A 12,518-nucleotide genomic window follows, 5' to 3' on the forward strand; every position below is an offset into this window, starting at 1 on the left:
ATTTAACGATGACCATAATTATCTACAATTCAAAGGCTGTAAAACAATTACGTTTATGATACTCACATTTAAGGATTATTGTTTATTTAAAATAGAGGGCATCGCAGCTTTATACGCATTATGAAGTCTTGAACACGCCCACGTGGGATTTGACCTAGACCGAGACCTCAGCCAATAAATATTCGGATTACCAATTTTTCTGTTTTTTATAAAAATATTGCTTAATTGGTAGCAATGTTTGTCCTCGCACCAATGTTGACAGGTTTTGAGAATGACCAAGAAGGCTGTTGTAGAAGGATGTGTTATATATTAAAATATTTACTGGTAGGTACTTAAGTTTACTATGTTTACAAGGTGTTATATCTTAATATAAAGTTTAACAGGGGGCTTGATAGGTAAATATGCGAATTACCCAAGAAATAATGACAAAACGTGGTTTTTGTCTTGGTGACCTTTAAGATGAGTACAACAAAAATAGTTTTATATTTTACATATAAATGATATTAAATTTTGGTAGATATACTCCCAAGTATTAAATAAAGATGACCTTGATCTTAAAATGCACTTTTGACATTAGGTAATAGATGTAGCTGAAGAAGGGGTTAAGAGAAGGACACATGGACAATAAAAATACTATACCAAGTATGATCGTACCAGAATAATGGTAACCAAAATGTGAAAATTATCCATCAACGCTGATATCTAAAGCTAATTCCATAGATAAAAAAATAATATGGTCAATAATGAAAGATCTGATGATATCGCCACAAATAATAAAATTAATGAATATCACATAATATAATGGGTTGTGACGTTGTTTACAACGCCAATATTCCAACAGACTGGAACAACGCTACTATGATTCTATTACACAAAGCAGGAGACAAAGCCAATTTAGAGAATTACAGACCGATTATCCTCCTCAGCCATTTATATAAGTAGTCCAGGGCGGATCTGTTTTGAGATGGACGTTGAGAGGTGACTCTAATTTTTTTGCTGAAATTGCTTGGAATTAACCCATATAATAATAATTGAGTTATACTCCCACTCAAAAAGGTCCGGAACATTGTTTAAATAATCAAAATGTCAAAAAATAAAGGAAAAATTCGATTTTTTTTTTCGTTTTTTGATTATAACTTTAAAAGTATTCACTTCCGAGAAAATTTGCACTAAAATAAAAGTTGAGTAATTAAATTTTCTATAATATAAGATTGGTTAAAATTTTTTAAAATTGTTACCCTTGTTGCAAAATAGCAATAATTGCGAAAAAAACATAAAAAACAAGTATTCGCATTTTACGTATTCAACCATTCTTGCTACATTTAGGACCTTCATATTTCACCCAGAAAAACTTTCTGATATGATAAAACAATACTGTAAATTTAGTTAAGATTGGTTCAATAAATTTTGCAAAATAACTTTTGCAATCCAGCTTTCGCAAAAAAAATTCATTTTTTCAAAATGTTGCAGGACTGAAAATAAAGCAGATAGCAAGTTAAAAAAATTTTTACAAACAGAAAAATACTGTACCTTTCATTTTTAATTTGCAAAATTAAAATCAGTTTAATACCACGGCGTCAGGAATTTTTTAAATAAACATTAATTTTTGGTGCTACGCGCAGGACAGCGGTGTTCGATTCACACAAGTTGATTTTCACCAAAATTTCTTCCAATCTTTATCTAATATATTATTTTCTTACACTAAGGGCCGGTTGTTCGAACGCTAATCAACAATGATCACTATCAAATATTTAATTACTGTCACCAAAACTGTCAATGTCAACTTTTATTGGGTTGTTGAAAACATAATTGATTAAATAAAATTAACATGAAGTAAAACTCCCTAGTGTAGTTGGTATATTTAATAAAAATTATAAAAATTTTTAAAAATCCAAACGGACTTATCAGTCCATCATCAGTGAACTCTCTGTCCTTGCTAAATAGCCACAATGCCAAACACTGGTCAAGGTGTATGTTCTAACTACATGGTGAAATCTGATCTACAATTTGGCTTACATTGGATGCCAACGGATTAGTACTAGGAACATGATGCTCTACTCCATTAATTAAGAGATTTTTTTTATTTTTTTTTTTATTTTTTTTTTATTTTTTATTTTTTTTATTTTTTTTTATTATTGAATAATTGATTAAAATTATGAGATTAGTTAATCAATTAACATAACAATTATTAACATAATTGATTAAGTAATTTCATAATAATTGTAATCAATTATGTTTTCAGCAACCCAAACAAAGTTGACATTGACAGTTGGTGACAGTAATTAAATATTTGATAATGATCATTGTTGATTAGCGTTCGAACAACCGGCCCTAAATGTTGTATGTTTATATTTGAATTCCACAAAAATCAAACTAATTTGATTATTGTTTGTGAAAAATTATTTAAACAATTGCATATGTTTAAAAATAGTACACTTTTATTTTCTAAGTTAAAATATATGAATAAAGAAAGATTTTGCTAAAAAAAGTATTATTTCAAAGTACAGAATATGTGTTGTTATTTTGCAAGAAACAAATTTATTTATTTATTTCGAAATATACTAAAAATTAAAATTTATCAGTCATTATCAAAGGTCATTGGAATGCCCAATCAGAGCGAACGTATCCGCTGTCCTGCGCGTAGCACCAAAAATTATTGTTTATTTAAAAAATTCCTGACGCCGTGGTAGTTAACCGATTTTAATTTTGAAAATTACAAATGAAAGGTACTTGCTGTCTGCTTTAGTTTCAGTGCTGCAACATTTTGAAAAAATGAATTTTTTTTGCGAAAGCTGGATTGCAAAATTTATTTTGCAAAATATATTACACTGATCTTAATGAAATTTACAGTGTTGTTTTATCATATCATAAATTTTCTCTGGGTGAAATATGAAGGTGTAGCATAAATGGTTGAAAAACGTAAAATGTAAATATTTGTTTTTTTATGGTTTTTTTTTGAAATTATTGCTATTTTGCAACAAGGGTGACAATTTTTAAAATTTGTAGTTAATTCTATAGTGTAGGAAATTTAATTAGACAACTTTTACGTTGATGCAACTTTTCTCGAAAATGAATACTTTTAAAGTTATAATCAAAAAACCAAGAAAAAAATTGAATTTTTCCTTTATTTTTTGACATTTTGATTATTTAAACAATGTTCCGGACCTTTTTGAGTGGGAGGATAACTCAAATATTATTATTTGAGTTATTTTCAAGCAATTTCTGCAAAAAAATATGAGTCACCTCTCAACATCCAAATGCACTAATATTTTTACAGATGCATCCTGGTCTAAAGTTATTTACGCGAATAATAGTTAAGAGAATGGAAAGAAAGTTAGAGACTTAAGTATCAACCAAGATAACAGGCAGGATTCCGAAAAAGTTACGGAACAAATGATCATCTACAAAGTATAAAAACCCTAATAGAGAAAGTAGTGGAATACAATAAACCTCTAGTTCTGGTTTTTATCGATTTTCACGTCAAAATGTCAAGTAATAAGTGGCCTAAAAAATAACAAAAATGCAGTAGAAAGTGGTATATGAGTTTTTCTTAAGAAATGCGGCGAAACACTGGAAGGAGGATATTGCGCTTGACAAAAGGAAGAAATGCCGAAACAATGGAATAGGGCTCTTATTTGTTCGATCCACAAAAAAGACGACAAAACGGAGTGTGAAAACTATAGAAGTATAGCAATCACTATTATAAAAAGTCTATAAAATATTTTCAAAAAGAAAATATTAGGAATCATTATTAACTTCCAATTAATTTAAAATAACAGCTACGAACCAAACTAAGGCTTGCATAGTCATATTTATCGATTCTAAATAGGCATACGACTTCATAAATCGAAGGATGCTATTTGAGTTAGTGAGAACATTGGAAATATCAGAAAAGTTCATAATAAAGATCATAAGATCAGCGAGAATTACGACAGTAATCAAACTCACGGTGATGTAGGTATGTCAGTGAAATGTGGATTATGACTCATTACGTAGAAAAGAAAGAAGAGGTCAGGTAAATAAAGGTGCTCAGAGAAATCTTCGAAGGAATACAGACGGCAGAGACTATTTGGAGAAGACGAACAAAGAAAGAAATAATAAGGATGTACGGAAAATCAATAATTACGGCAAAAACACGAGCCTAAAGATCTAGATGGCTTGGTAATTTTATACGACTGCCAGAAAACCAAAATCTTAAAACAATACTAAAGGAGGGAAAAATGGGAAAAAAGAAGAAGAGGTCCAAATAAGAAATGGTCGGAAGTAGTAAAGCAAGACTTGTCAAAAGTAAGAGTGAGAGATTGGAGAGAAAAAGCGAGGAATCGAAAAAACTGGTCGACAAAAAAGTTTTTTATCGGAACATCATCGGAATAGACATGTGAGAGTAACAAATTAGGTGTTGGAATGCAAAAGAGAAAGAATTGTCGATAGACCGGAACAACTGAAAAAAGGAGTTGTAAGACCTACAATAAATTTGGAGAAAGAAGAAGATCCATATCTATTCAATACGTATTTTATTGTTATTATTATCTTTATTTATTATTAATTAATTTTTGATCAAATTTAAATGATGCAGTTTAAAAATGATTTTCGTTAATAGTACATTCTTTCACGGTTTTTGCTGTAAATTTTAAAGAACCGCTTTGATTTACATAAAATTTGGCACACGCATAGCTAACATGTCAAAGAAAAAAAGCGATATGGTGGCGATGTGTGCTTTTGCCCTGGGGGTGAGTTTCACCCCATCTCAGGGGTGAAAAAATATATGTCCAAGATAAGTCCCCAAATGGATAAAATGACTAATTTTAAGCAACTTTTGTTCTATAGAGTTTTTTCACCAAATCAATACTTTTCGAGTTATTTGCCAGTGAATATGTTCATTTTTCAACAAAATAACCACGTTTTTAGACGGTTTTTCGCAAATAACTCAACACGTAAGCATTTGTCGAAAAAATATTCTTAGCAAAACTATAGTCTAAAAAAAGTGAAAAAAAGGTGTATATATTAGGTCTCTATACTTAGCAAAAACAGAGTTATAGCTAATGAAAGATAGGTTCATATTCGAAAAATTCCAAATAGAATAATTCAATGTGAAATATCTAAATAATGAAGCATTTTTGGGGAAAACACATTACAACTTTTTTAAAATTTTTAAAAAAAGCTTTATTTCAGTTTTTATAAAAAAAAATTTCTAGCATCAAATGTAAGCAAGTTTCGCTTAAAATAAAGTTGGTCCCTTTTGTTTGGGCAAAAAAAATCAGGCAAATCACCCCCCAATTAGCAACTTAAATGAAATTAATCGTTACCGCTTTATAAGTTACTTTAGTTAAAATGCTTTTTTTCAAAATAACTTAAAAATTGTTAGAGATACCAAAAATCTTAAACAATAAAAAAAGTCGGATTAACTTTTCTGAATATTTTGTATTTTTTTGTTTTTCTGTAAGACAAAAATTGGTTAAGATTCGGTGTTTCCAAATTTGCATACACTCGTGATAAGTGACTCGTTCAAGCCCTTTTACCTACAGCTCTGTCAAAAATAAGGACTTTGAACCGATGAAACTTACAGATCATATGATCAATACCTACGAGAGTAAAAAACTTGTGAAGTGGTAACAATTAAGTTCATTTTAAATGCTAATTGGGGGTGATTTTCCCGATTTCTTACCAAAAAAAGGGACCAACTATATTTTGAGCGTAACTTGTTTACTTTTAATGCTAAAAATTAAAAAAAAAATAAAAATAAGCATTTTTTAAACGCTTTAAAAAAGGTAAATGAGCTTTCTTCAAAAAAGTGCTTCGTTTTTTGGTTATGGCACGTTAAAATATTCGATTTGGAATTTGACGAATATGAACCTATTTTTCATTAGCTATAACTCTGCTTCTACTAGATATAGTGACCTAATATATATACTATGTTTTTCACTTTTTTACGTCCTATATTTTTGATAAGAATTTTTGTTTCGACCAAATACTTAGGTACTTTTTGAGTTATTTGCGAGAAACCGTCTGAAAACGTGGTGATTTTGTAGAAAAATTAACATATTGATTTGCAAATAACTCGAAAAGTATTAACTTGGTGAAAAAACTTTATAGAACAAAATAGAATTAGTCATTTTATCCATTTCCGGACTTACTTTGATCATATATTTTTCACCCCCAAAAGGGGGTGAAACTCACCCCTAGGGCAAAAGCACACATCGGCACAATATCACTTTTTTTCCTTGACTAGTTAGCTATGTGTATGCCAAATTTCATGTCCATCCAAGCGGTTGTTTAAAATTTAGAGGTTTTGCAATATTTTGCCTTTAAAGATCGTACTATAAATCTCGTTGCCAGTTCTAGAATATTGAGAGCTGGATTTAATTCTACTTCCACTAATTGTTTGTAAGAAAAAATAAAGCCTACTTACCACTTTGATTGTCCATAAGGTCATGATAACTATCAATTATATTCCTAACAATTTGAGCCATAACTATATCTGTAACAAAAACACAACACTTAGTACCTAATTAATGTAGAAGCGCGAGAACAGTATTGGTCGTGTCTATGTTCTTAATTGACCGCATACGACCAGTCTCCGACACATTAGATATGTATAAACAAGTTCTGTGTGCCGGGAGTATTTATTATTTTTTAATCATCTATCAAATTAGTGAACACATTAAGATGTCATGCTAACGTTTGGTGGTATTTCTAATGGATAGGGTAATTCCCAGAACCTGGGCTCGGATCTATTGACGTATGTTACTTTGATAATTCTAATTAATAGGTATGAACTAGGAGGTTGGTCATGACAGCTCATATTTATTTGGCAAAACAGATCAAAAAGCGCTTTAAATTTTCCCAAAGTGATTTATAGTATTTACGTAGTATTTTGGTAGCAATGAATGAATTAAAAACAACTTTGTGGTTTTATCAATGATTAAGAATCCTGACGAAACCAAATTGAAGAAACAAAAGCTCCAAGCTCCGACAATATACCAGCTGAATTCCTTAACCCTTTCGTTCACCATGTCCTCAATTGAGGACAACCTATTTTATAATTTTTTTGCATTTGCGTTTTTACCCTTGTAAAACATTGTCCCCGATTATGGACATCCTATTTCGTCCAATGAGTTATTTTGCGGCCATCTAAGAGCTTTTGAACAAAATATTTAACTTTTTAAAATATAGGTTTCATTTTTATTTATACAACAATTCTATTAGGGGAGTGCAATTAGAACGAAAACATGCATTTTTTCGGAAAAATTCAAACAAGCTTGTATTTTTCTAAAACTTTTTTTGTTAGCTTATATACTTGTTAAAGTAATAAATGTTTTACTCACAGATTTGGCCGCTAATTGTTTATTAATTGTTTAAACAATAACAATTGTTTTGTATACATAATTTTAAAAATATCGTTAAATTAATCATTTTACTTTGATCAAATATGTTTCTATTTTGTTTTTGATTATGCTAAATCCGAATATGGCATTGCAATTTGAAAATTCTTATACAGAAGCTCTTATAAAGTATGTATGCGTAGCTAGGAACCACATGGAAAACTTTTTTATTATCAATTTTACGAAAAAAAGTTATTCTTCATAAAATGCTCTGGATAGTCAAAAATCTCAAACTTAACCATCAGATATTAAATTTTATCAATTTTATATGAGTTATGTCAAAAATATGAATTACGTTAAAGAGTAAAGTACCTTTACATTCCAGAATATCAAATAAAAATGATATTGTGAAAAGTTGTTTGAAATTAAAAACTATGTTTAAATATACAATTACATTATTCTAATTGAAAAAAAAAAAATTCAATTTTTTCTCAAATTACGGATACTCTTCATCATTTTATTACAATAATTATGATAACTAATTTATTATCACTTTTACGAAAAAAGTTATTCTTCATAAAATACTCTCCCTGGTCTAAAATCTAAGATAGAACCATCAGGTATCAAACTTTTTTAATTTTATACGAGGTATGTAAACAATATGAATTTTTCTTAAGAGTCAAGTGCCTTTATTATTCACAATATTTTAATTAGAAGGATGTAATTGAACACTAAAACAAATTTTTTAATTCCAAACAACTTTCCTTAATAACACTTTTCGATATTGTGAAACGTAAAGGTACTTTACTCTTGAGTGAAATTCATATTTTTTGACATACCTCATATAAAATTAATTAAATTTGATATTTGATGATTGAATTTTGGATTATATACGATGCAGAGTATTTTATAAGGAAAAACTTTTTTTCGTAAAACTGATAATAAAAAAGTTATCAATAGGTTCCAAGTTACGCAGACATACTGTATAAGAGCTAAACAATTTTTTTACTGAACATTTATTATTGTTGAAGCTTATTATTAAATGTATTTTAGGTAAGTTTTACAGAAAAAAGTTTTGACCACTTTGTATAAACATTTTTTTAGCTGGTAATTTTCGGTTTTTGTATTACATTTTTGGTATCTTTCTTAATTTTCTCAAAAAGAAATAGTTTATTTCATTTCTAAAGTAAAATAATTCAGTGAATTTTAAAGATTACATCCTAAACTTTTAAAAAGTACTTATAAAACTGTAATAGATTTGTTCAAATTTGAGTAATACCGTCTTAAAATGGTGGTAATTCTATAAAACTACAAAGATTTCAAAAATTACATTTTTTGAGACGTCATATCATTTGGATTAAATTTTTGAGATTTTTTTTAATGAAACATCATTTAGTAAGATACTTGAAAGGTAAGCTGTGCAAAATTGAGGGTTTTATAAGAAAAATTGTATTAGTTACACATTTTTAAATAATTTTTAAACAAAATTCATGTAAGGCTCACTTTCCGCCCACACCGTACTTATGACCATACATTTTATTTCTTTCTGTTATAACCATAAGATAGCTTAATTATTCTACTTTCATGTTCAATTTTTTAAATTTTATGTGATCCATTAGTTAAAGAATTACATTAACATAACTCAACCATGCACTTCACCGTACGCTAGTTTACAGTGCGCCCATGTTTGTGAGAAGGGTGACTAGCGTCATAAATAAAAAATTACAGAAGATACAGATAAACTATACATAAAAAATTACAGAAGATACAGATTGTAAACTTTTCTGAATTTTTCAATGGTCAAGTCAGTTTTTTTCTAAAATTTATATTTTCGGAGTTATTTAAAAAAACATCTAATTTCGTAGTTCATTTGTTTAATAAAAAATGAAGCACCCACTTCTCGAGTAGAACTTTTTGATATGTTGTTTATTAAACATTTCTTAATGAAATTACAAAAAGTTCTATCTTGTTTGATTTTTTCCGAAGTGAAAATCTATATGCACTCCCCTATATATTAACATGCGACAAATGCAATGTTCATCTCTATATAAGTAAAGAAAATTGTTTTGTGAGATACCATACATTCCTTATTGAATAGAATACATTAATTTTTGTTTTTTGTCAGTATTTAAAAAATATATCTAATATCTTCACTCCATTGGCTCACGATATCCTAAAATGAGGACTTCTTGTAGTGACCAAACTATGCATTTGGAAAATGTAAAACTCACATCAAAAATTCGCAAAAAATCATTCTTTCTATGTTGCAAATTTCAGATTTTTAACATGAAGAAATTTAATTCGTGAACAAAAGGGTTAAGTACAGAGGAGAAACTTCACCCAGTAATTATACAATTGAGTGGCCGATTGCCAAATCTGATATGTCCACTTTCGATATTTTTCAGAAGAGCAAATTCAAATGTCCACGATGTCCATAAAGTCACAGTTTTAGAAATATCATATTTGGTTTTGAGTTTAATGTTTATACAGCTATTTATGTGAGTTGACATATAAGAAAAAACTGTAATTTTATGACCGTCGTGGAAATTTGAATTTGCTCTCCTAAAAAGTACCAAAAATGGACATATAATATGTATAATGGTTTAACTAGATACAATACTAATCGATCAATATTATCGATATCGATACTATAGCAATAATATACAGATACCAAGATAACCAATCGATGTATAAACGGCGTCGGCGTGTATTGCTTACAGTGTAGTGGGATATGGAAGGGGAACTGGAAGTTGGAACTAGCCAATTGGGATCGAAAATAAAAATCAGTCATCAGTGTTGTCAAATCGGTTTCGGTTTCGGTCAGCTTACAATTTCTGCTAAAAGTGCGCGATATAATTATCTTTTTCAGAGGTAACTTATCCGGTTTTTCACCGGTTATGACTTTGAAAAGAAATAACCGGAAAAAAGATTATTGCTGAGTAAAAAAAATGGTTTTATGTTATAATCGGTAGGTTATTCTCACAACTAGAATAGGCCACAGATATTAAGCTGTTAGCGGAAAATTATGAGGATCACTGTGTAGGAGATAATTCTCTTTTTGAAAATATAATTAGACATATAAGTAGAAGAAGAGTATATATGGAGCGAATGATAGGTGAAGGCCACGTAGCGGGCAAAATATCCAGAGGAAGATCTCCAGTACGATGGTCAGACCCAGACCAAATATAGGACATGACCGGTTACTCATTCTCCGCAGCAAAACAACACGCACAGGATAGAAATAATTAAACACAAATAGTTCAACAACTTTTATGAAACTTAGATCTTACTTAGACTTAGAAATAATTGGACACAAATAGTTCAACAACATTTATGAAACTTAGATCTGTTCTGAACAATTCTCAGCTGAATTTACAACTAAAGTGTCGTTTAGACAGAGCGATAAGTCACAGCAACTTATTGTGATGACAAGTTGCTGCGATTTGTTGATGATTGAAACGCTGTTTAGACGCTGCGATATGTTGCTGTGATTTATCGCGATGTGATTGACCACAACAAGTTGAAGAGGGGAGTATTGTGTACACTTTACACCCTTCAGTAAATTATAACGAGTTTTCATCCTAACAAATAGATCCTGTTACCTTCTTCATAACAAACATATAAAGGTTGGATATGTTACACATTGTACAGGGTATTTACAAAGTTATAACCAATTTTATATGAAAATCGTAACAAGTTCAACTCACTGTATAAATAAAAATAAGCACAACGGCAATGGTTTATTGATGCCATATTTTTTATTTATTTTCAAAATTTTTAAAAAAGATTGATATTGCTAATTTACTTTGTATCTAATACAGGGTGAGTTAAAACTCAAGCACATTATTTTCTCAGTAAAATTTAAATGGGATACCCTGTATTTTATATCACTATTGAAAAGTACGATTACCGTACTTTAATTTGTATACAATATTCCCTATGTCTAATTTTATTAGTTTTCTAGATATTTTCACTTTTCAATGGACCAGTAGCGTGGCTACCCAGATCACCAGAATTTAATAAACTGGACTGATTTTTTTGGGGTTACTTTTAGAATCGAATAAAGGTTATAAAATGCCTCCAAAAACAAGAGATGAGATGAAAAATGGAATAAAAAGTGTATTTCGAAGTGTTAATTTACAAATGCTTCGTAGTGTAAGTAACTCACTCATTCAATGACCGTTTTTTAGACATGCACAAAATGTGTTAGGCGGTCATTTTACAATTTTGTAATTACATAAATATTTAAAATATTTTAATTTTTTCAAAAATGTTGTGTTTTATGTTCATGTCTTTTTTGTAAAATTTTTTACTGATAAATTATTTTTCGTTCTTTATTTGTTACGTTGATACATTTACATACAAAAATAGTTTTTATTTGTTTTCACAAAATGTTTGTTTTGTGTTTGTTTTTTTTGCAAAATTTATAATTAATACATTATTTTTCTTTCTTGTTTCTTACACTTACACACAAAAGTAGCTCTTAATTGTTTCAAAAATTGTGTACGTATGTTGTGGTTGTGTTTTTTTTTTGTAAAATTTATTACTAATAAATAATTTTTCTTTCTTTATTTGCTACATTGTTACATTTATTACCTGATTGATAATCAGTACTTAATCGTAAATTGTCAGTTTTAGACAATTCAGTCATGGCTTACTCAAAATTTGGAAAGCTTTAGACCCGTAATTAATAATTTGCTTTGAAAAATGAAAATATCTCGAAAACTAATAAATTTAGACATAGAAAATGTTTTATAAAAATTAAAGTACGGTGATGATACTTTTCGATAGTGATATAAAATACAGGGTATTCCATTTAAAATTACTGAGAAAATAATGTAGGTACTTGCGTTTTGACTCACCCTGTATTCAATATAAAGAAAATTATCACTATCAATAATTTATGATATTGATATACGAACAAACTCCTAAAGTACGGAGAACAAGACCTAACTAAACAACTTTTAAAACTAATACAAAACATAATCGAACAAAACAGAAGAATGGAGATCAAGCATCCACAAGAATGGAGATCAAGCATTCTAATACCTCCCTTCAAAAAAGGAGAAAAATCGGACCCGGAGAATTATAGAGGAATTAACTTATTAAACACAACATTAAAATTAACAACCAAAGTGATAACAAACAAATTGAATGAAATTATACCATTAGCAGAAGAACAACAAGGTTTTAGGT

General features: G+C 29.2%; 1 protein-coding gene across 5 annotated transcripts in view; it reads right to left on the reverse strand.

The window, feature by feature from the left end:
- Positions 1–12,518, reverse strand: part of LOC126879981 (elongation of very long chain fatty acids protein-like) — a 374,900-nt gene that overhangs the window by 67,109 nt on the left and 295,273 nt on the right. For all 5 annotated transcript variants that reach the window (XM_050643430.1, XM_050643429.1, XM_050643432.1 and 2 more), the window contains one exon: positions 6,410–6,478. In XM_050643430.1, the coding sequence (XP_050499387.1) occupies positions 6,410–6,470 (61 nt within the window). In that variant the 5' untranslated portion in view covers positions 6,471–6,478. The remainder of the gene's footprint in view (positions 1–6,409; positions 6,479–12,518) is intronic.

Source organism: Diabrotica virgifera, chromosome 2 (genome assembly GCF_917563875.1).
Source record: "Diabrotica virgifera virgifera chromosome 2, PGI_DIABVI_V3a".
In the NCBI taxonomy this organism is placed as follows: domain Eukaryota; kingdom Metazoa; phylum Arthropoda; class Insecta; order Coleoptera; family Chrysomelidae; genus Diabrotica; species Diabrotica virgifera.